Below are 21846 nucleotides of genomic sequence, written 5' to 3'. Positions count from 1 at the left end.
TGAACTGGCTGGTCTCATAGAGGGGCAACAAGTGATTATTGCTATAGATTTACACATTTATAACAGCAACGGACACTGCACTTTACAGTTTCTACTTGAGCTCACAAATATGCAGATTAGAAGAAGTCCACATGCTTCTCTAGAGTCTTCATCTTAGACAACCTGATGCTGATATTCTCAGACTGCAGCCTATTCCAGTCTGTTCTATTTGTAGAAAGGCTCAGAGGCATGTCTCTGACCTGGTAGTCCAGGATACTGAAGCCAAGTCCTAACTCCCCTTTCTCCAGTTCGACCACCTGAGCGTCTCTCTCCCACATGGCCAGGGGAGGGGACATTGGGGGCACGCCACGCTTGGTGATGTCCTCAGCTGTAGGACAGGGAATGACACAGCCCTGGTCCAACTGGGTCTCACAGAAAGAAGAAAAGACACAGATAGGAAGATTGATTTACAAGGAAAGAGCATGTCAGTGGCATCTTTGGGTGTCATTTCGAATGCAGGGGAACGGTAACAAGTATAATATGATATAACATTACAAGTTTATACTGTCTTAAGGGAATATATGTAACCACAAAGGCTTATTCCCACTATGTATCCTTTCATCGATATGTCCCTTCACCTTGTCATTGAATTCAGCTAGTAGCTCTTTCAAGGTGAGATGTGCATCATTCTCATCCTCCTCATCACTGTCGGGGATTGCAGGCGGAACAATGTGAGAGCACACCAGGCAAACATCCATCGGCAGCTCCTTCAGAATATTTACCACCTCCTTATGCGTCTCTCCAATTAGAGGGATCCCATTCACCTGCCATGAAGATAAATATTTGTTCCATATATTCCTATGGTCAGGGATTTGCAATGTCATGCTTTTAGCTTTTGAAAAATACTAGAATAAAACACAGCTGTCTGTCACTCTTGGCTACAGTATCTGCGTTTCATGTAAAAACCTGCAACACAGCCCTTCAAGGTTTTTACTGATATTTTATGTTCAGGTTTGCAATTAGTGGACACAGTACATCAAGTCACAGCATGAACAATTAAAGCCACAAGCCGTAACTTAAGCAAGCAAGGATAATAAAAAAAAAAGAGATGAACAATGGCGTTTCCATGCAGATGTTGTCTAACAAAGATCAAAGGGTTGAGCTGCGGCACAGGTGTCTGCTTGTGCGCTCAAAGATAAGAAGGACATAAACCCGTTTTCAGTGTTTTCTACACCGCAAGCAAAGCTACTGTACTGTATACATTGTCTTAAAGTTTAGCTAAAAGAGTGCTAATCATGATGAGACATATGTGCGGGTTCATGAACTTACCCAGCAAAGTGGGACGATGGCAAGCTATACCAATACAGTACAAGCACAAATACACTGAGGACTCCACCCCCACCATCTTATCAGCATACTTGAATTAAGTACTGTATGCGTGTTTACTGGTGATGTTTTAGATATTTGTGTAGGTTTTAAAATGCAATATGATTCCCTTTCTGGTCTGTTCTAACTATTTTAAAGAACAGGCTTTCATCTGCTTGAATGGAAGGCATCAACAAACCCGAACATATGATGCTGAAAACGTCAGGTCTTTTTGTTAGTTATTCACAAGATTAAAAATATATTTATTTTACCCCCAAAATATCATCTCTATATAAAATACCTAAAGAGTGAGTTGCAAAGCGATTGGAACAAAGGACCTGTGTCAGTAGGTTACCTCCAATATCTGGTCTCCGGTGAAGATCCTGCCGCTTTGACCAACAGGCCCCTCGGGTAAAACGGAGCAGAGGTAGTGATGTCCCGCCCGAGCCTCCAGACTGATGCCAAGCCCACTCGTCTCGCCGAAACGCTCCAGCTGACACACCTTAAAGAGAGACATAAGGTTGAGGATTGGGAAACAAATGAAGAGAAGCAACGTTTCATGGCTAAGAAAGGTGAAAGTGTAGGAGTCACAATAGGAAGAAAGTGGGTTTTTCTTCTTTAAATTGGCCATTACATGTTAATACAAATGTAGATATGTACAATGCTATTAGTTTTTTAAACTGGTTTCTCTCTGCATGTTATATTGAATACTAGACCTACAATAACTTCATATCTCCGTCCGACTGCATGCTGCCACCTCTTCCTCAGGTCTTCCTCCTCAGCTGGCGTCAGTTTCACACCTGTAAAATGCACATATAAACAAAGTAAAATCAAGTTATATCCCATATGCGTTGTTTCTAGCCCTACATACCCCAGTATTACACATTAAAATCCCATATAAAAACATCACTTTGGCTGTTTATTAGAGAGAAACAACAGACAACAGACACATAGCACACGGACACACACCACACACACGCACGCACGCCACTACTGGCACATATACATGCATATTCACACCCACCATCTTGAGATTTCTTGGCAAACTAATGATTTCTCATCTGTCTATTAAAGCCCCATGGCAATCAGTGCTTATTTGGCTGTGCTCTCTAATGAAACCCAAAAAATCCTTGTCTAAATAAAGACATACAAGCAGACGGGGCGAGAGACAAATCATCTGGAATGAGCTGAATGAGTTGGATAAACACATGACTGAACAACACTATAAATAGACTCCCATCAAAGAGCATGCTTCACTGCCACATTGCTGTTTCCTGAGCCCAATCAGCATATCAGGCTAAGTCCCATGATCCAGTTCCAGACTGCACTGCAGCATGGCTTACCGTTTCTGGAATCGTGACGGGGTCGTCCGTTGGCGTATGCTGCTCGCCGGGAGATTTCCCGCAGTGAGCAGATTCCTGGAAGATGGGGAAACAGATTTTGAGCAGTGATACAAACACACAAAAAAACTGTGGATGATTGCTTGCATTATACGTTTATGTAAGGGCATGCTGTCAAATTACATGTTCTCCAATTCGTCAACTTCAAAAGCAATTCCCTTATGATACCCCTGAGCCAATATGTTCCCTTCTCTCAGCAAAAAGCACCTGTCTCTTGAATCTTGTTGAGGCCCATCCTGTAGGGGTTGCCCTCGTGAAAGCTGTGGGAGTGTCGGAGGGGATGCAGGGGGGGAACTGGGGGCAGGATGTGACTCAGACGGACCACCTTCCGTAGCAACCTCAGTCTGACCAGGGGGCCTGTCCTCCTCAGCACCTCCATGGCCCGCTGCTCACTGCAGCCCTGCAGACTCACCCCGTCCACCTGAGGGAGGGGACAGGATGTAAAAGTAGGAAAAGAGCCAGGATGAATGCTCAGGTATGATGGAGACAGAAGCAACATTTTAGTGGATGAAGTGGACGGTATGGAGGAAAATGAAATGGGAAAGTAAATCAATACTAATACAAAATAAAAAACAGAGCATGATTGAAAGCAGTAAAAGCATCATATGATGAAGTGATGGATGGAAGTAAAAGAAAAACTATAAGGATTCCTCTTCATCAGCTTTTAAAAACACAAATTGGTTTGTAGGTAACTACTAAAAGCTGCAAACTGCGCACATTTTGAGATGCCTTTTTTTTTGGAGACAAGGTATTTCTTCAGAGGGCTCAATAAAAACCCATCTGTTGTTTTTAGTGGAACTCACAGACAGAATGATGTCTCCGATGTTGATGCGTCCATCTTGATCGACAGTGCTACCCTTCACTATGCTCTTCACTATCACACCAGCGCTGTAGGCTAAGGAAAACAAGAGACAAAATGTGGTCAAACTTCGACTTGATTAAGTGAATGTAGCTCTAAATGTATACATAATCAATCATAATCACGCAATAATACCTTATACTAACGTTTTCCAGTTTTTTTAAGTGAATTTAGCTTGGAATAATGCTAAGACAATTTTTGAATACATTTTAAATCGGTAGATGACATTACCTGAGTTTAGGTCACCTATGTAGCTAGAAATGGTGAATCCCAGGCCCTGACTGTTCTTAGTGAACTGCACACTGAAATCATAGTCATCCTTCAAGTCATTGAGCTGGAAGGAAGCACAGACAATAATGAATCCAGTTAACCATTTTTGTGTTTAAGGGAATAATGTATTACATGTTTAATGTCACTGATAAGACAATTATATGAAAAGTTTCTGTATGACTTTAATGATGTGCTGTCAAACACACACACACACACACACACACACACACACACACACACACACACACACACACACACACACACACACACACACACACACACACACACACACACACACACACACACACACACACACACACACACACACACACACACACACACACACACACACACACACACACACACACACACACACACACACACACACACACACACACACACACACACCTTGCCGTCCAGGCTGTCCTGGCTGAGGGCAGGAGAGGAGAGGTGATTGTCCTTTGTAATATCTCTGGCAATGAGCAGTTTCACCTTGGTGCCAGCATTTCGCAGAACCTGGGCCAGGTGGTCAATTGTGAAGAGATGAAAAGAAAAGGTGTATTGCAATTAAGAAATAGGTAACATAAAAAAACAGAGAGCTGCAAAGATGGTAAAGCATACTGTATAACAGATGACTTCCTTGAAACAGGCTTGGATGTTTATAGAGAATAGCTCAGAAAAAGCTGTGTGCTGCTCTTAAATGTTAACCAGAAATTCCTAAATCAATGATGTCCTTTTTTTGTTAGAAAATACAGTTTTTGTGTTCTCGAAACACTTTTGATAAAAGAATATGGCACACTTCCCTGAGCTAACTATGGGCTAACAGTGAATACACACAGTGACAAGATATTTACACTATCTGTTATTCAAGCACACATTAACAACAATTGTTTGCAACCAAATATTTCCAAGACAGTGTGTGTGTTCTTTTCCAAGGGCCACAGCATTGTTACAGAACAAGATGTTTTCTTCTCTGGAAGGAGACTACAGGTTGTCTCTGAGTACAAGTACTTACTGTAGGAGTACACATTGACACAAACCTCAGTTAATAAAGTGAAGTTCAATCTGTCAAATTTCAGATATATTAGAACTTCCTATCGACTGCAGCAGCAAAGCTATACCTTCACTCAATGGTCCTCTCCCACATCAACTACTGTCTGATAAGCTGGTCTAATGCACACTCTACAGCTCTAAAACCACTGGAATCACTGTATAAACAAGCACTCAAAACACTAGACAAAAAGCCATTCCGGTATCATCATTGTCACATTATTAAAAAGTATAATCTGTTCAGCTGGGAAAATCTCATAGTTTACAAAAACATCTGCTTAGTTTATAAGATCACTCGTGGGTTGACTCCTCCTCCTCTGGCTGGCTTCATCAGCCTAAAGTCCACCTCAACCAGGGTTACGAGAGGTGTGGCTAGGGGAGACTGCACTATCCCATTTAGGAAAAGTGCATTTAGCCAAGCTGTCTTTTCATTCCACGCATCCCATCAATGGAATTCAATACCACCATCTATAAGAGAGTCCTCATCCTACTACTCATTCAAGCACAGTGTTAAAAAGTGGCTCATTAATAACCAACAGTGTCAGTCAGCACTGATGTGTGTGTGTGTGTGTGTGTGTGTGTGTGTGTGTGTGTGTGTGTGTGTGTGTGTGTGTGTGTGTGTGTGTGTGTGTGTGTGTGTGTGTGTGTGTGTGTGTGTGTGTGTGTGTGTGTGTGTGTGTGTGTGTGTGTGTGTGCTATTGTGAATGTTTTCATTATTATTATGACTTGCTCCTTACCTGTATTCAGTGATGTCGTCTATTGTAAATATGTACATTTATTTTGTATAACAATGTAGTGGTATTTTTATTCTTGCTTTTAGGATGCCTATCACCATCTGGCAAAGGGACTATCGGTGAAAACTAGCCTTTTGGCTAATTCGACACATTTACATGTTTTTAATATGTTGATTAATGTACACTGTCCCTTGTTTTAAATAAATCAATTCAATTACCATTACACACAAAAAAACTAGCTAATTCACCTAATATAGAATTTATTTTCAATTGATACCTCACCTGTGCCACCTGCTCACTGTTCATGCCTGCCAGATCTGTATCCCCGATGCGCAGGATTTGATCTCCGCTACGCAGACGCTTATCCTAGGGAGCCCCATTACAACAACAACAACAACAACTGTTTTTTGTGAAATATATTTACATACATTCTGCAGATTCGACATAACACATATAACTATAATACAAAGTTTCAGTATGTTCCTTCAAAGATTTAACTCATCAATAAGGAAGGGAAATATTATAGGCTAAGCTAAGCTAACCAACTCCTGGCTGCAGCTTTATACTTAAGGTATATTATGATATAATAGGGATGCTGTCAATCTTCTTACTAACTCTGTCAAGAAAGTAAAAAAGCATATTTTACAAAATGCTTAACTACTCCTTTAACCGGCTATTTCAGTTTTGGCTATGCGATTGATTGGCAGGTGGATTTACCCGTCCGGCAGCTCCTCCAGGAAGGATGGTCTTGACCATGACTCCGGTGCTCCGCCCGCCAATGATTCCAAAACCCAGTCCTTTCCCATCATTGATTAGCTCTATCATCTCCACGTGACGCCTCTGATGTGGCAAGGGTTAGAACAAGAGGCAAGGGAGCAGAAAAGAGAGGGAGGGAGAGAGAGAAAATCTATTTTAATTAAATGTTGAAACACCATTAACAGGTTGGAGTGCTAAAGCAGTTTGATTCCCTTGCTTATCTATATCCACAGACACACATTTACAGCTCTACATTACCACTTCACATGTGAGCCAACTGTACCTCATGGGCGATAGCAGACAGGTTTCTACCCATCGACATGGTGCGGGAGATTCGAGGGGGAGTGCAGTACTACAAAATAAACGTCATGTGTAAAACAAAAGCAAACTTTAAATGACATAGAGCAGTGTCAAACTCAAATACACAGTGGGCCAAAATAAAAAAATGGGTACTAGTCGAGGGCCGGACTGGTTCAATGTTTATTGCAAAACTTATTGAAATAACTTATTGCACATATTAAACCTGGAACTAACAAAGCTTAAATGATTGCCTATAAAAAACAACATTAAACATTAAATAATCAGTTGCATTAATTTCTTATGGCTTTATCTGCCACTTTTCTGGAGTCATTTCTTATGATTACATTTTCCCACAGGCCAACAACAGCTTCAAAAAAACGATTTCCCTCAAGGAAAAAACCAAACATGCCCTGTTGTCGCAAGAAGAAAAGTGCAAAAGGAAACATCCATTGAAACTCAGTGTGCTGCTCTGTAATGCTAGTTCAAGCCAGATACTTGGCATCTCATCTTGGGTGCAAGTTCATCAATGTTTGGGCTCAGGCTCTGAGCAGAGGAAATCCTCAGGATTGAGTGAAGGTGTGTGTGCAATATACCGGCGGGCCAGATCGAATATTAATGAAAAATGATTCTGCAGGCCGAAATTAAATCCACCAAGGGCCTGATTTGGCCCCCGGGCCTTGAGTTTGACACATGTGACATAGAGTTAGCGGCCCTGCCTCTAACGCCTAACAGGCTCTTAGCTGAAACCACCAGACAATGTAACATCCAACTGTGCTTGAGTTTATAATGTAATGTTATATTCTGAAATGTAAAATGTGACATTTGGAATGGTAATGTGGCATATTTTACAATTGAAAGGAAAAAACAACAACGTGGAAACACTAAGTTGATGCATGGACTTCAACAATGAATTGCTTATAACCAAACTACCTCCTAGGTCCTCATGTCTACAATGGGTGTTTTACTTACTGGGGATTCAGTGTGAATGCAGTTGTTTGAGTAGACGTCTGAGAACGACAGATCCGGGGAGCCCAGAGAAGTGAGGCTGTTGTCGCTATAGATGGATCTGGCAGTGCCTCGGTTCTCTATGGCCCATGTGTAGGAGTCACTGTGGCTCAGTGCCTTCAGGTCCAGTGCCATGCCATGGCAGGGGCCACAGTTCATGGAAACAGATTTGGAAATCTTCCCCTGGTAGGATTGAAGGAGCAATACCGAATGGAAAGATAGCACAAATGTTGAGATAAGAGGATACAAGTGTAAAAATAGAGATGAAGCATGTACAATAAATTGGTGGGATGGAGAGATAATAAATTAATGAGTGAGGGATTTAAGGATTCGAGGGAAGGGGGACATAAAGATTGGGAGGTAAATGGATGAGGGAGATAAAGAAATGGGGAAGGGGATTGTTAGAGTGGTGTAGACATTAATTGAAGAACAAAGATATGGAGCGTGAGGAGCCGGATAAGTGCAGAGAGATGGTTTTAAAATTGAGCAGAAAGAGAAAAGATAGGAAAGCAAGAATACAGGGTTCTGAGATAAGTGCTTCTGTTCAATAGCACGTAACCACAAGATTGTTCCCTTTTGTCTTTAAGGTTTTCTGTTTCAAAGTGAAAAAGGGATTTCCGGAAGATACATATTTTTTTATCTGTATGCTATTTCATTCTAACAATTGTAACACCTGTTGAAGTAGCAGTAGCAGAATAAAAGAAAGAGCTATATCAAAACCTGAATTTATTTGCTCCTATTTTGTTTTTGCCACTGTAAGTTTGACAAGAAACAAGATCGTGAACCAACAAAAAACGATGTCAGTGTCTGTCTTGATAAAAATACAGAAACCATTGACATGATCCAGCAGTGCCATGTTTCCTGGAATGTAGAGATAGTAATTGGTTACGAGCTGACACTACACACAGCTCGAGTAATGTAATGATCCTTGTGTGTGGACTGTGGTGTGGTGCTTATAGGGTCAGCCCATTAAAGCACACCACAACAGACGATTACAAAGCCATGATCATTACCACTACAACAGAGGTTAAATAAGTACTCAGATGTTTGAATTAGGGCGAAGTAGCAATACAGCATGTACTATTACATGTAAAGGTTGTCTATTGGGCCACTAATGTAGACTCACACAACATAAATTCCTCTCAATCACCACTTATGACCCATTTGCAGGGCCTTCTGAATGCATTTTAGTTTTTTTTTGCTGTGTTACAGACGTTTCTAGGCATCACCCTACATAACAAACAGGTGCCAGATCGTGAGCATGCATTCAAGATGAAATAGCAAAAATACCAAATCCCTATAAAAAGCAAAAATAACTAGGCGAAGCACTAAGCGTACAGGAATTGGAATTACTCAAAGTCAAACCTTAAAAATGTACTCAAGTAGAGGAAATGTTGAGAAAAGGTATTAACTGACGAACACAATACATACCTAGATTATCTGATCAATTGCAAAAAAAACAACAACTGTACAGTAGATGTGAACTGGATATGATGAACTAGACAAGCGGACACTTCAGAAACAGACATAAACTCAAAACTTGTGACACTCTTCGGATGACTTTTGCAGACTCAACATGTTACAGTATATAGACGTGTGTAACTTCCTGCCTCTCTCTCTCTCTGTCTGTCTCAGGGCTTTAGTGGTAAGCTTAGGTAAGCTGATTAGTCATCCAGTTTGGTTCCTGCATTCAGTATTTTGGGAATAATTCTGGCTCCTTCCCCACCATTCAATATACAGCTAACACCCACACAGTCATGCTCACGCTGTACCTTTGCCGGGGGCTTCCGCTGAGCTTGCTGTAAGCTGAGTATATGATGGAACAGGGGGCTCTGCAGGACCGTCTTGAGCAGGGAGAGCTTCTCCTGTGTGGGGGCTTCTCCTCTCTCCTTAAGTTTGGCTTGAAGTCTCTCCACAGCTTCCAAGGCACAATGAGTATCTGCAGAGACATTGTATACTTTGTGTCACTCGGAAACAGGACTTCTTCACATCTCGCTGCTTTGTGACCCCTTACAAACCCCACATCTTTAATAATAAAGGTCAATCATTTATGGAGACCAATGGAAAAATAGAAATGACTTATCATTCAAAGTTACTTTAAACACGTCTTTAGAATCTAGAATGACCTTCTCTGTCAGCACTGATCCACACAGTGATAAGGATAATATGACACATATTTTGGGATATTTGAGTGAACAGAAACTGTATTTGTGAAAAAAGAAACCCCTTAACCATAGCCACAAGAGTGTGAGTTATTTCCATACCAAAGTCTTCAAATGTCAAAAATATTCTGTTCTTAATCTCCTGGTAAAAATGTATGCTAATAAAGCTACACAAAAAAACGACAAGGAACTTTTAAGATAATAAGAAAGGATGTGCAATCCATTCTGCAACACGGAAAAGCAAAAGCTGATATGTCACGTCAGGTCATATTGCCCTTGTTTATTTATTGCAGCAGGAACTAATGAGAGCAAGTCACAACTGCAGTAATCGCATGTGGCAGGAGGTTAAGACCCTATAAACTCTTCACCACAAAGTTTTGACTACTGACCAGACAGTGAGTCCTGCGCCACCTGCACATGTAACTATTTTCTCCTGCCTGGCTGCAGCAACCATGCCTGACACCTTAATTGTAAGCCTCTAATGATGGTGATGGCGGGGACTGTTAGTAATACGTTGAACAGTTACTGAAATGTGTTTGGTTTAAAAGGGAGCAATACATATGCAGATCACTGAATACAAGTACCCATGATTTCCATTGTAGACAAGTTGTTCAGATGAAATGTGTTGTTCTGACTCAGTTAAATGTCATTCTTCTCTTTTTGGCACCTGCAGCAACAACAAAACAAAAGGTTTCTGTGTTAACATAACTTTGTACAGATTTCAATTTGACAGACAATGTACTTGAGAAAGTTGACAGTATTTTATATATTAAAAGTTCCAAGGTTATTTTTCCTCTTTCTCCTTGAAGATATCTCTTTTGATACATGACATTAAAATAATGGCAGAACAAGATTGGACTCTCCCCCTTCTCATGTGCAAGGACTAATTAGTGTACCAATTTACATCTGTTTTTTTATAATTGATCCTTTCACCTCCATACTCCTTTCCAAGGCCCTTGCCACGCTTGTTTGCAAGTGCCTTGCTTGTCAACTAATGCTCTTTAGCAGGATTTAAATCTCCACCAAAAGGCTTTATCAGCTGGTGACGGTAATTAAAAGCGACACATGGCCTCCCAACCATTCTGGCTGGAGGGGAAGCCTGTATAGCATCAAAGCATGATACCAATAGCATGATTTGATTTAGCAAAACGATGGGCTGGAAATGACAACGTCTCATCTGAAATCTAATTAAGGGGCATTGATAGGCAGTAGAGGTATCGCAGTACTTCTATGCCCTTCACGGCAAGTCTAATGAAATCTTTATTTTATACCATTGATGTTAAAGCGATACTGACTGCTGTAAATACAAAAATCACATTACAGATGAATGATTTACAGTAATTACGCAGACGCATTAGTTACTAATTTGATATGTAATCAACAAGGCCGTGTGGTAATTAATTTAAAGATGACCCAGGCACATTAGACCTATCACTGTGACGAACACACGGACATCACGGACAGTTAACAATTGCTTATCGCAGAAAGCCTCCTCTCACCTCCATTGCTTCGCCGGTGGGCTATCAACAGGTCCCCACTGAGCTCCAAGCACATCCACCTCCTCCACCAATACCGAATAAAAAGGATGACACTTTCTGTTGGGATAAGTCATTAAAGCTTATTCAGAGACGACATGATATCAAGAAGCAACATGCGCGCTTTATTTTCCAGAATTGTGTCCGGGGCTTGAGCGCTCCGTGCAGTGCGCATGTCACCCTCTGATCTTCAGCCAGAGGGCTCATCCCTAAAGTAAGAGACCTGGCCACAGTAATCCCGTAATACAGAGAGACACTCCGCAAACAATGTTCACAGATATTATGGTGACTCCAATCTCACAATTCCTGTCCCGAAAACTCCCTTGCGAAACCATTACTTAAGAAAAGGTTAATGGAATGATGTTATATAGGTGCTTAAATAACATCTACACCAAAAATTGAAGTAAAGAAATTCGTAATGTAGTTGCCTACATGAAGCATGAACAACAGGTTGCAATTTGAATGAGTCGTTACTTTTATATATTTGTAATTAGGATAATTTACGCATATGGCCTGGTTTTAAATATACATATTGATTTCCAATTACGATATTTTAATTTGATAAACTATTCTATTTTAACATTTCCATTGCTGCTAATTGTCCCAATGTGCCCAGCAGACACCTACCAGGCAAACCGCTTTAGGCTGAATTATAATAGTCCACCTTTCATGGCTTTCGAAACCCCAAACCGGAATCCAGGGACCATAATGAGACATGGGTTCCGGGAGGCCAAGACGAGTAACCTAAAATGTACATTATGTATTTATATTTAGCTGACAATGTTACAATGAACTGTATGCCAATATGCCTACATATTGTTGTCATCCTGAGGAACAATTATGCAATCATACCCAGGTCATGTCAAACAAACAAACAAACAAACAAACAAACAAACAAACAAACAAACAAACAACAAAATTCTAATCAACTGGTGGGTCGTACTATGTGCTCTGTCTAAAACCTCCGTTTGGGAACCCCTGTGTGTTTCACACGGCAGGTGGAGCCCTCGCTCCAGACATTTAGGAGCCAGATCCAGTTCCATGTTTTCCGCAAGACACCCCACTTCATCTCTCCCTCTTTTCCTCTCTCTCCCTCTCTCTCTCTCTCTCTCTCTCTCTCTCTCTCTCTCTCTCTCTCTCTCTCTCTCTCTCTCTCTCTCTCTCTCTCTCTCTCTCTCTCTCTCTCTCTCTCCCTCTCCTCTCTCTTCTCTCTCTCTGAATCCCCAAGGCAGGAATCATCACCCCCCTCCCCAGCCCTCCATCCACCCTCGGCTCCCCGCCCGCCCGCAACGTAACGCTCCTTTCGCCGGGCTGCGCTCGATCAACCGAGCATTCACCGCTCCTCCAAATTGGTTTGTCATTTCTGACCCCTCTCTCTCTGTGTTGACCACGGTCCTCTGCTCCGCTGCGCTCTGCGCCTGTGGACTTCAGCTAAAGTCAGTGGGAACATAAAGGCAGAAGAGGAAGATAAGGAGAGAGAAAGGGAGGGAGGGAGGAAGGGATACAGACGGGCGGAGAGAGAGGGAGAGAGAGAAAGAGATACGCCTCTGTCCTCCTCCAGCACTCCACTGGACTTAGTGCGTTTGGACGGACGCGATTCCTCCTCCTGTGTGAGCGCTGATCGGGATACTAAGCACGCAGCTTTTGGTTTATTACACCCTTAGCGTTATCTCCATCCCCTCTTTGGGCAAGATTTACCCACGTCGTTGTGTTGCACCAGCAAGAAATAACCACAGACCCGAAGTCAAGGCGCCAATCAGTGAAATTATTTATCGACGGGAAGATTTATTTCTATCCAAGATTGTGGGGACTGTATAGAGCGCAGCAAAGCTTTTCCCTGACTCTCTGCGCTGGATGTGTATACATGCACGTATATTGCTGCGGCTGGTGATACGGTAAGGATCCACTATTTATTCCTGTACACATTTTTCGGAGACATCCCTGCATGTCGGTAAATCTCTTTTCTATATGTCAACCCGTGTCTCTCAGTGACCTGCTAGAAAAGCAATACGGCAGCGCTGACTTTGGTTCTCACGGATGCCCATGGGAATGTGGCCTGCGATTATTGTACTTAAAGGGCGCGGAAACTGGTCCTAATGGACAGGGGGTAACATGTAATGTAGTTCGCGTATTTGTACAGATAATGGTCCGGCGACTTGTGGCTGGATGGGCGTCGCTATAAGACGAAGTAATATGCAACGTTACCTATTACATCTCCGGAGTCGGACAAGAATCAATGCAATCATATTATCCCATGACGGCTCCTCGGCTGGGGTATACACATAATTATTATTCTGTGCCCGCGTGCATCTGCCTCACTGCAGGGTGCAATGATAAATCACAAGCCTCGGCATGACGGATGACAGATAGACTCTGCTCACCTCCTCGGGGTTTTTTCTCCTATTTTATATGGCTGTCATTTGAGTGTATTGGAATGCAGTTAGCTTATTGTCTAGGCTACTGTGCTGGTTTGTCAGCCGCAGTCTAAAATCCCGAGTAAATCCAGCTACTCAGGAATAAAATGAGTATCCGGCAGGCTAGTGCACCCTCAGGAGACGTCAATCATGCGGATTCATGAGTGAAAGCTGTAGCTCTTATTTACAGCATCCAGGGTGGCAGATGACCTTGATGTGCCTCTGAAAACTACTGAAGGTTGCACAGTTCTTCAGTCTTGACCTAAACCAAAAAGAGCTCTTTAATGACATTACAGTGTACTCTTTGTAATCAGCTGACTCCACTTTGAAAAGGTAAATAGCCTAATCCTCTTTGTATCTGATGAGGATGTTACGAGTTATCACAAGTGGCCTGCTTAAAAAATAAATGCATATATCTGGCAATCAAAGCACCATCACCAGTAATTTGCTGTGTGTCTTTTTGGGTGGCTGGCCTTGTTTGAATCACTACTCTCCAAATTCAAATGGCTATCAGCAGATATATTGTGTGCAAACTCTGTTCAGAGCCTATGTTCAGTGTGACATAAAGGGCGAATATAAGCGCTACTGGAGTGGTTGACAATATGTCGACTCATCTGTCAGTGTTGCAGGTAAGAGAAGTCGCTCCCCTGAGGTAGGGAAATGGTCAGTGTATGCAGTTATCTGTATGTCCGTGTTAGTGAAATTGGACATAGTTTTGCTTGGCTGCCATTTTAGCAGCATCTGTTAAAGCACACGCCTGTCTCCAAGGAGATTATCATGTTTGTGGACGAGATGAACATCACTAACTCATTTGTCATCCATGCATCTGTTTGTGTGTAATAGATCCTCCAGTTACTTGCATTTGTTTGCCAGGTTGATTATTATTTATTTTTAAAGTTTGAGAAGAAGGAAGCGTCCATAATAAATACATCTTGTACTATGATGTGCAATTTCTAAAGTTGGTGCTTGCCCACAAGTTGTGTATTTGTTTTAAACAGTGGAGAAACAAATGGAACCTCAACATTGTTAGTGCTTTTCAGTCTGATCTTACATCTGCTACAGTGAATGTTTACTTTTCTGACAGGCTCAAATGGCTTCTCCAGAGAGCCACATGATGTTTGTCAGACATCACACCAAAGTGCAAGGTGTGTCAAAGAGCACCTTGGGTAACGTTAAACGGTGACACCCACACAACACCTATGTTGTCAAAGCACTTGAAGCTGTATGATATTAATATAATGTGCAACAGCAACAATCAAGAATTCTGCTGACAGAAGGTCTATCGGTCTTTCTTAAATTAGGTCACTGATTAATTTCACTTGTTATGATGCATGAGTAAAACCATAAGCTATTTTTTGGGGGAAAAGCAGGGGGCATATATATTACGATAGGTGTCCAATTTAGATGGTTCTGCTCGATTGACCGATGGCTGACTTTCTTTATTTAGAGGAGTTCATGTAACCAAATATTTGGCTTGGATTTGAATGGCTCCAAACACAATATCTGACCCTGTAATGGAAGCAGCCTGTGATTTATACAAGAGAGATCATATATTAAACATCTAGTGCGCACATCCAAACCTCGACATAATGAAAATATACCTCGGCAGACAACATGATCCTTTGTAGACAGACAATAACAGACACATATGCACACTTGTATATTAAGACAAGCAGGGAAATAATCAGTTTTGAAACCAGGGTAAAATCTTGTTACTGAAGTCTCCATTTCCATCGTCAAGGGTTATTAGAGAGTCCAACTTCAACACTGCAATTAATTCTGTTCAGTGGGCACATAGAACCTAAGGGCTGATTTCCCCTGAACCATTTTAACAAAGCGTTTTCCTAAAGAATTTGCAATTCCTGAAATTCAGTCTTCTATTTTGGCAATTTATAGCAAGGTAAAGGTTTGTGAGTCAGAGAGCCTTGCAGATAAACAGAAGCTGTTTTTCTATTTTGCACAAAGAGACAACCAACCTTCCTGCATAAATAAATTGCCACTCATGAAAACCAAAACAAATCTTAATGCTGCAATAATAATATTACGTTTTTTCACTGAAAGCGGAGCTGTTGAATTTTACAGCACTGTTTCTTAATGCGACAATGATTCACATTCCTTGTCTCAACCCCACATTGTGGGCCCAGTGTAACCTCATTCTAAGGCCCTTTCCTGCTCTAGACGACATCTCTCTCCCGTATAGAAATAATGAGGCCAGATCCTTGCCCGTCTTTTTCATCCAGCTAAAGTACTCCGTCATGTGTTAACACATCCTCACTCCTACCCTTTCCTTCCCTCAAAGAATAACCCGGCTCTCTGCATTTTCAACTATTGACAGGAGCGATAAGCTCAGTTCACCTCTCTTAATGTGTGAAGCTCGCCTCCAATATCATTCAACCTTATTAGAGGTTGAGACCATGCGAGAGGACTGCACAGTAACTTTGCAACCTGATTGGATATATGCTTAGGAAAAGGGAAAACCAGTAGCAGACGGCTGGCTGTCAGATCTCGGGGCATTCACTGACTCATTGCTCCTATGGCCTCGACTAGAATAGCCCTCCAGAGATGGATGTCTTACTTTGCCTAAATATGGAACTGTAGGAAGAATTTCTGCGTGAACATCCGCTGCCTATTATCTGTCTGTCTTTTAGGGCCGATTGGAGGCAATGTACACTGTTGGCTTGACTGCCCGCGTAGTCTGTTAAGTGAGCTGTTTGTGTGTATTGTTGAATGGGATGCATGGGAGGCGGTGGTGGTGAAGTCCATAGGGACTTGGCTTGGCAACTGGAAGGTCACCAGTTTAAGTCCCGGAAAGACCAAGTGCTACCGAGGTGTCCCTGAGCAAGGCACCGTTCCCTGCACTGCTCCCCAGGCGCTGTACATAATGGCAGCCCACTGCTCCTAATACTAGGATGGGTCAAATGCAGAGAAACAGTTTCGTTACATAGTACCTGTACTACGTAATGACAATAAGCTGAATCTTCTTCATGTTGTATTCCTGCTCAATGAATATTGCATTGTTAAGGAGTAGGTTGTGATCATACTATTAAATAGTCAATAGTCAGCATATCATTTTATCTCATAATTAGATCTTAAATAGTTTATATTGATAGATTGAGTCTGCAACATAAAGACAGAAAGACAGAAAAAGCAATTGACAAATATAACAAGTAGCAAAATCAAATCTGTGAAATAAGATGAAAAATCCACACACCTCCTTAAATGTTTAATTGCAAGTTGCTTTAATCAGCGTTTTGTAATCGGGAAATTACAGAAGAGTTGTGATCCAACTCATTGTAATGGGATAAAATGTATAGACAAATCAATAAATGTAAATTCATCGTAAAACCAACAGCCATCAAATGTGTGGCAATGTGATAATGTCTGTGGCTCTTGCCTACTTTGTATTTATTGCTACTTTTCTACCATAACAATCCTAAAGAGAACAATCAGTCAATCTAATGAATGGACACCGTAACAGTAAAAACACGCTGATGGACGTAGTTCACAATCTTGTTCCCTTTCTTTGGAGTGATCAATCGGCTTAGTCGGGTAAAATCAATGTCACATCTCACAATAATGTTTTTTTTCTTTGGGACTGACTTTAATTTATTTTGACCAGTTGACCAGTCGAAGTTTTTTAATTTATTTCTTAGGCAGCTCTTATTCATGTCCAGATTTTTGTCATCATTGACTTTTATTTATTGCTATTTTATTGGTTGCAAAACACCTTGTAATACAGTTTTGAAGTGGGCTATATAAAGTGAAGATGAAGGTTATCATTGTGCCATTCTGAAGAGCTAGTAAAATCCAATGCCTTCTAGAGTAAGGAGGCTGTGAAGGGGTACATTTATGGTATTCTTTAAACAATTATTCTTGTGAACAAATACGAGACATATGGCTGTCATCAACATTATTGATTTTCAAAGTGTACATCTTAGCCTTTCAATCAATTGTTGACTTACTGTAAACCATGCTGTGCAGTTTACAATAAAAAGTCCCAACATGTGTGTGTACAGTATGTCTACAGGTTAATTATTTTATTATGGAAATGACCTTTACTTTCAGCGCTCGTTTTGTCTCTGAACTACATGTTTAATCACCTGCTCTCTATTTTAGCTACTGCATCCACAGCCCATTGTCTTTTAAAACCTCTCACTCACTCAGTAGTTGATATTCCTCATTCACAAAGAAAAAAGCATTTGTTCTCTCAGTCAACACATCTCCTGTCCACACCTCTCCTCTGTGCCCTTCACCTCCCTGTGCCCCACTCCAGGCTGTCTATCACCAGTCAATAGAACACACACACACACACACACACACACACACACACACACACACACACACACACACACACACACACACACACACACACACACACACACACACACACACACACACACACACACACACACACACACACACACACACACACACACACACACACACACACACACACACACACACACACACACACACACACACACACACACACACACACACACACACACACACACACACACACACACACACATGCATGCATTTCTTCCTACAGACACTCCAAACACACATCAATGTGATACACATCAATTACCATCAGTCTCTCGGTCTCTCACACACACACGTTTGCACTTGTATGCTAACACATTTATAAGCTCACACACCCACGAAAAGCAACACATAGACACTGCTTGCAGTTGAATATTTAAGGACACACACAGTGCCATTAGGGCGCTGAATGGAGAATCAGTATACAAGGCCAGAGTGATTGTAAGAAGCTCACTCCAAGGTCTGCCGATTATTTTGGTCTCTGCAGGAAATCATTTACAATAGCACTCACCCCTCCTCTCCTCTTCCTTGTTCAGTCCATTTAAACAGCGTGTTACTGTGTGTGTGTGTGTGTGTGTGTGTGTGTGTGTGTGTGTGTGTGTGTGCGCGTGTGTGTGTGTGTGTGTGTGTGTGCATATGCAAGTCTTAAGTCAGTCACCACAGTATTGATGGGGAAATGTCTTTGCTGTGTACTTTGTGTGGCTGAATATAGCGTGCTGCGGAGGCCTCGCTTGTTTAGAGAATGGGGTGCTTGGAAATGAGTCATACACAATGTGATGCAACACAGCGGAGCAGATTTGAATTATGGGGCAATGAACAATGAGGTCATCACAGGGCTGGGGGCATAAATCTCCCAGAGTCGTGGTACAACACAGCATTTCTTATCAATGGAGGAAACTGCAGCAGGAATTGAAAATGCTGTATTGTTTAAAGGACCGATTCAATGTTGCAAATAAAAGGACTGGGTTGGTTGACTTTGAGTAAATGAGACAATGGAAGGGGATTTCTGGTTTGATTGAAATGACATTGTTTTTTTAGTACCATTTACTTCAACAAGCAGTTATAGCACACACGATGATTCTTTGCAGATTGTTAATTTGTTGCCATATTTCCTTTCCCCCCAGCTTTTCAAGTGTTTGCACGCCTCTTATATCCACCATACTGCAACCAATGATATTTTCCATATATTTTCCTTCTTCAGCAGATTGTCCACAATCAGCGTCTTCTGTAATACCATCATCCCCAGGCCCCTCTTACATTTCCTGCTTACTGGGCTTTTACTTTAACTGCATTACATACATCTCCCACTCCCTGTTCATCTGCTTCCTTTCAGCATAAACCAAGCTGAAAGATCTAACGCGATGTGAAGCGACTGGTCGTTTTATGGTAAATTAAAAAATAATAATATTGTCATGTTTTGTGCCTGTTCAGTGGCACTGCTGTGATCTTGATTGATATCGAATGGCGTTTTCATTCCAAGTCTTTGAGAGTGAGATTATGTGCCAGGGAGTATTGATCTGTAGCTTAGTAGATGGTGCAGTGTGATAGACTGAAGGAGGGTGAGGATGACTAGATGGTTATGCTTGATGGAACAAAGATATTAATAGATGTAGAAATGATCAATGGCTCCATAAAGTACTGTATGTTTACATCATTTGCTGCGTTTTGTGTTTTCCCCTAATGATATCGAGCTGACTAGCTTTGTCTTAAGTGCAAATATAGCACCTAACTCTGCCTAAGGCTGAGTTCCCTCGACTGTGTTAGGTTTAGCACGTTCACTATGCGTGACTCTAAAAGAAGCTGTGGGTCTGTTTCGGGCAGAGGACGTCACAACTCATTACAAAGCACCATGCCCCTTTGGCATGTATCAGCACCCGTCAATTTCGTCCCTGACGTATCTTTCACATTTTGCAATAAAACCATTTTACCACCTCTGTGTTTTTGTAAGGGAGCCTGATAGTGTCACACCAAGATAGATGACTACCACTCTGGCCCGTGGGCCTGCAGCAATAACTTACACGGACCACGTGTCTGTTTTCTAACCATGTAAGAAATGGTGTGCCTGCTCTCCTGCAGTGTGCTTACGTGCGTTTTAAACTCGAATGGCTCTCGCTCAAACGGTATGTATGATAGATGAGACTGCATCCATCACATGTATCGAGATGAGACGGAATTGGTCTAGGACCTTTATTTTACAGAAAGAGTTTGCTGAAGCAAGTCTTTAACAAATCATGTTAGGTATTTTAAGCCAATCTTTGTCTTAAACTCAAGCTACACTGTTCCTAAAAGCTATTTTTATAGAGAGAGTGATATATGTTGGTGTGTGTCTTTGATTTTTGTTATGTGTGTGTGTGTGTGTGTGTGTGTGTGTGTATTTGCATGTATTGTAACATGTCATTTTCTAGGTGCATATAGTAGTACAATGGTTCATAATCACAGGACACATCAACTAGTTTTTTGTTTCATCATGTGCACCTCCCTTCCTCCTCCAGTCTCTCTTTTTCTCTCCATCTCTTTTAAAGATTTATGTGGGGCACACCGACAAGAGTCTTTAATTTTACGCCTGGGTAGACCATCTACACTATTGCTCCATATTCCTCATGCTTATATCGAATCTTTCAAAACCCAGGGGGAGAATTGTGGTTTTAACATTAACATTTACTGTAGGGGACTCCACCCTTTAAAAAGGAAGGCCTCACATCGCTTCATTTCCAAGTGCCATAAATCTCCACCAACAGGCATCAACACAATCTTTGCTCTCTTATGGCGCAATCTGTTGTTTAAAGCATGATTATAAATGGTTATACATGATTAACCATCATAAAAGCATACTGTGGAGTCATCCTAATTACATACAGCAGGCTTATGAGAAATGGGGGGTGACATGGGACATCAATACAACCACTGCATCTCATAATAGAAAACAACATTGTTTCAATGTGAGAAAATGGTCAGCATCCATCATGTGAAATACATAAAAAAACATTTTTAAAGACAACAATCCCTCGCTTCTCCTCATCACGTACATCTATTGTTCAGTCAGGCTAAGCCACTCGCTGTCCAAAGCCTCTCAGTCAGTGCCCCTCCCTAGCTATTACAGTAGTGGAAGCTGTTAGCGTTCACCATTTTCCCCTCTAAACCTCTCTGTCTCTTGTCCTCGTCTTTGCTCCGCTGCTGGTTGCTCTCAGAGGAGCGCCCTCACCTTCATTCGATCAAAGTCTCTCTTCTATCTCCTCTTTTAATGCTGCTAATCTTTTACCCAGCTCACACAATGGTATTCTGTCAACACATTTACTGAAATAAATAAATTAGGTCGTTCTGTTGATCCTACAAATAGGCATGAAACTATTATGAAAATAACATGCACAATCATCCTGACGAAAATAATTGAGATTTAAGACATTATCAAAAATAAAAAACATTAATATGAAAAGCCCTATACATTCACTGTTCAAAGTATGGTATGGCATCCCAAACTTAATATCCTAAAAGGATTGTACATTTTGGAATTATTCTATTGCTATTCCTGCTAAAACACACAGTTTGAGCTTTTGATACCTGGGCCATCTGACAGCCGACAAGATCACAAAGTAGGATTTAATGAAGAATTCCCCTTCAGTGATGGAACAAAGCAATGGTGCTCTGCTGATGTATGCATTGACCTTTGCAATGGCTGCATCTTGAATCTTTT

General features: G+C 41.5%; 2 protein-coding genes across 2 annotated transcripts in view; one reads left to right on the top strand and one right to left on the bottom strand.

Moving 5' to 3' along the window:
• Positions 1–10477, bottom strand: part of LOC117454210 (multiple PDZ domain protein) — a 36481-nt gene extending 26004 nt beyond the window's left edge. Inside the window, exons 1-15 of the mRNA XM_034093359.1 lie at positions 10465–10477; positions 9491–9657; positions 7683–7901; positions 6697–6765; positions 6375–6497; positions 5940–6023; positions 4282–4389; positions 3835–3937; positions 3548–3639; positions 2952–3165; positions 2688–2762; positions 2065–2144; positions 1700–1846; positions 618–803; positions 240–401 (exon numbers count right to left, since the gene is read on the bottom strand). Of these exons, the coding sequence (XP_033949250.1) occupies positions 240–401; positions 618–803; positions 1700–1846; positions 2065–2144; positions 2688–2762; positions 2952–3165; positions 3548–3639; positions 3835–3937; positions 4282–4389; positions 5940–6023; positions 6375–6497; positions 6697–6765; positions 7683–7901; positions 9491–9657; positions 10465–10477 (1842 nt within the window). The remainder of the gene's footprint in view (positions 1–239; positions 402–617; positions 804–1699; positions 1847–2064; positions 2145–2687; positions 2763–2951; positions 3166–3547; positions 3640–3834; positions 3938–4281; positions 4390–5939; positions 6024–6374; positions 6498–6696; positions 6766–7682; positions 7902–9490; positions 9658–10464) is intronic.
• Positions 10478–12735: 2258 nt separating this feature from the next.
• Positions 12736–21846, top strand: part of adgrl3.1 (adhesion G protein-coupled receptor L3.1) — a 137616-nt gene continuing 128505 nt past the window's right edge. The window contains exon 1 of the mRNA XM_034081404.2: positions 12736–13310. The gene's annotated coding sequence lies outside the window, so the exon portion shown is untranslated. The remainder of the gene's footprint in view (positions 13311–21846) is intronic.

This window comes from Pseudochaenichthys georgianus, chromosome 1 (genome assembly GCF_902827115.2).
Source record: "Pseudochaenichthys georgianus chromosome 1, fPseGeo1.2, whole genome shotgun sequence".
NCBI lineage: Eukaryota > Metazoa > Chordata > Actinopteri > Perciformes > Channichthyidae > Pseudochaenichthys > Pseudochaenichthys georgianus.
This window is presented reverse-complemented; position numbering and strand designations above follow the sequence as displayed.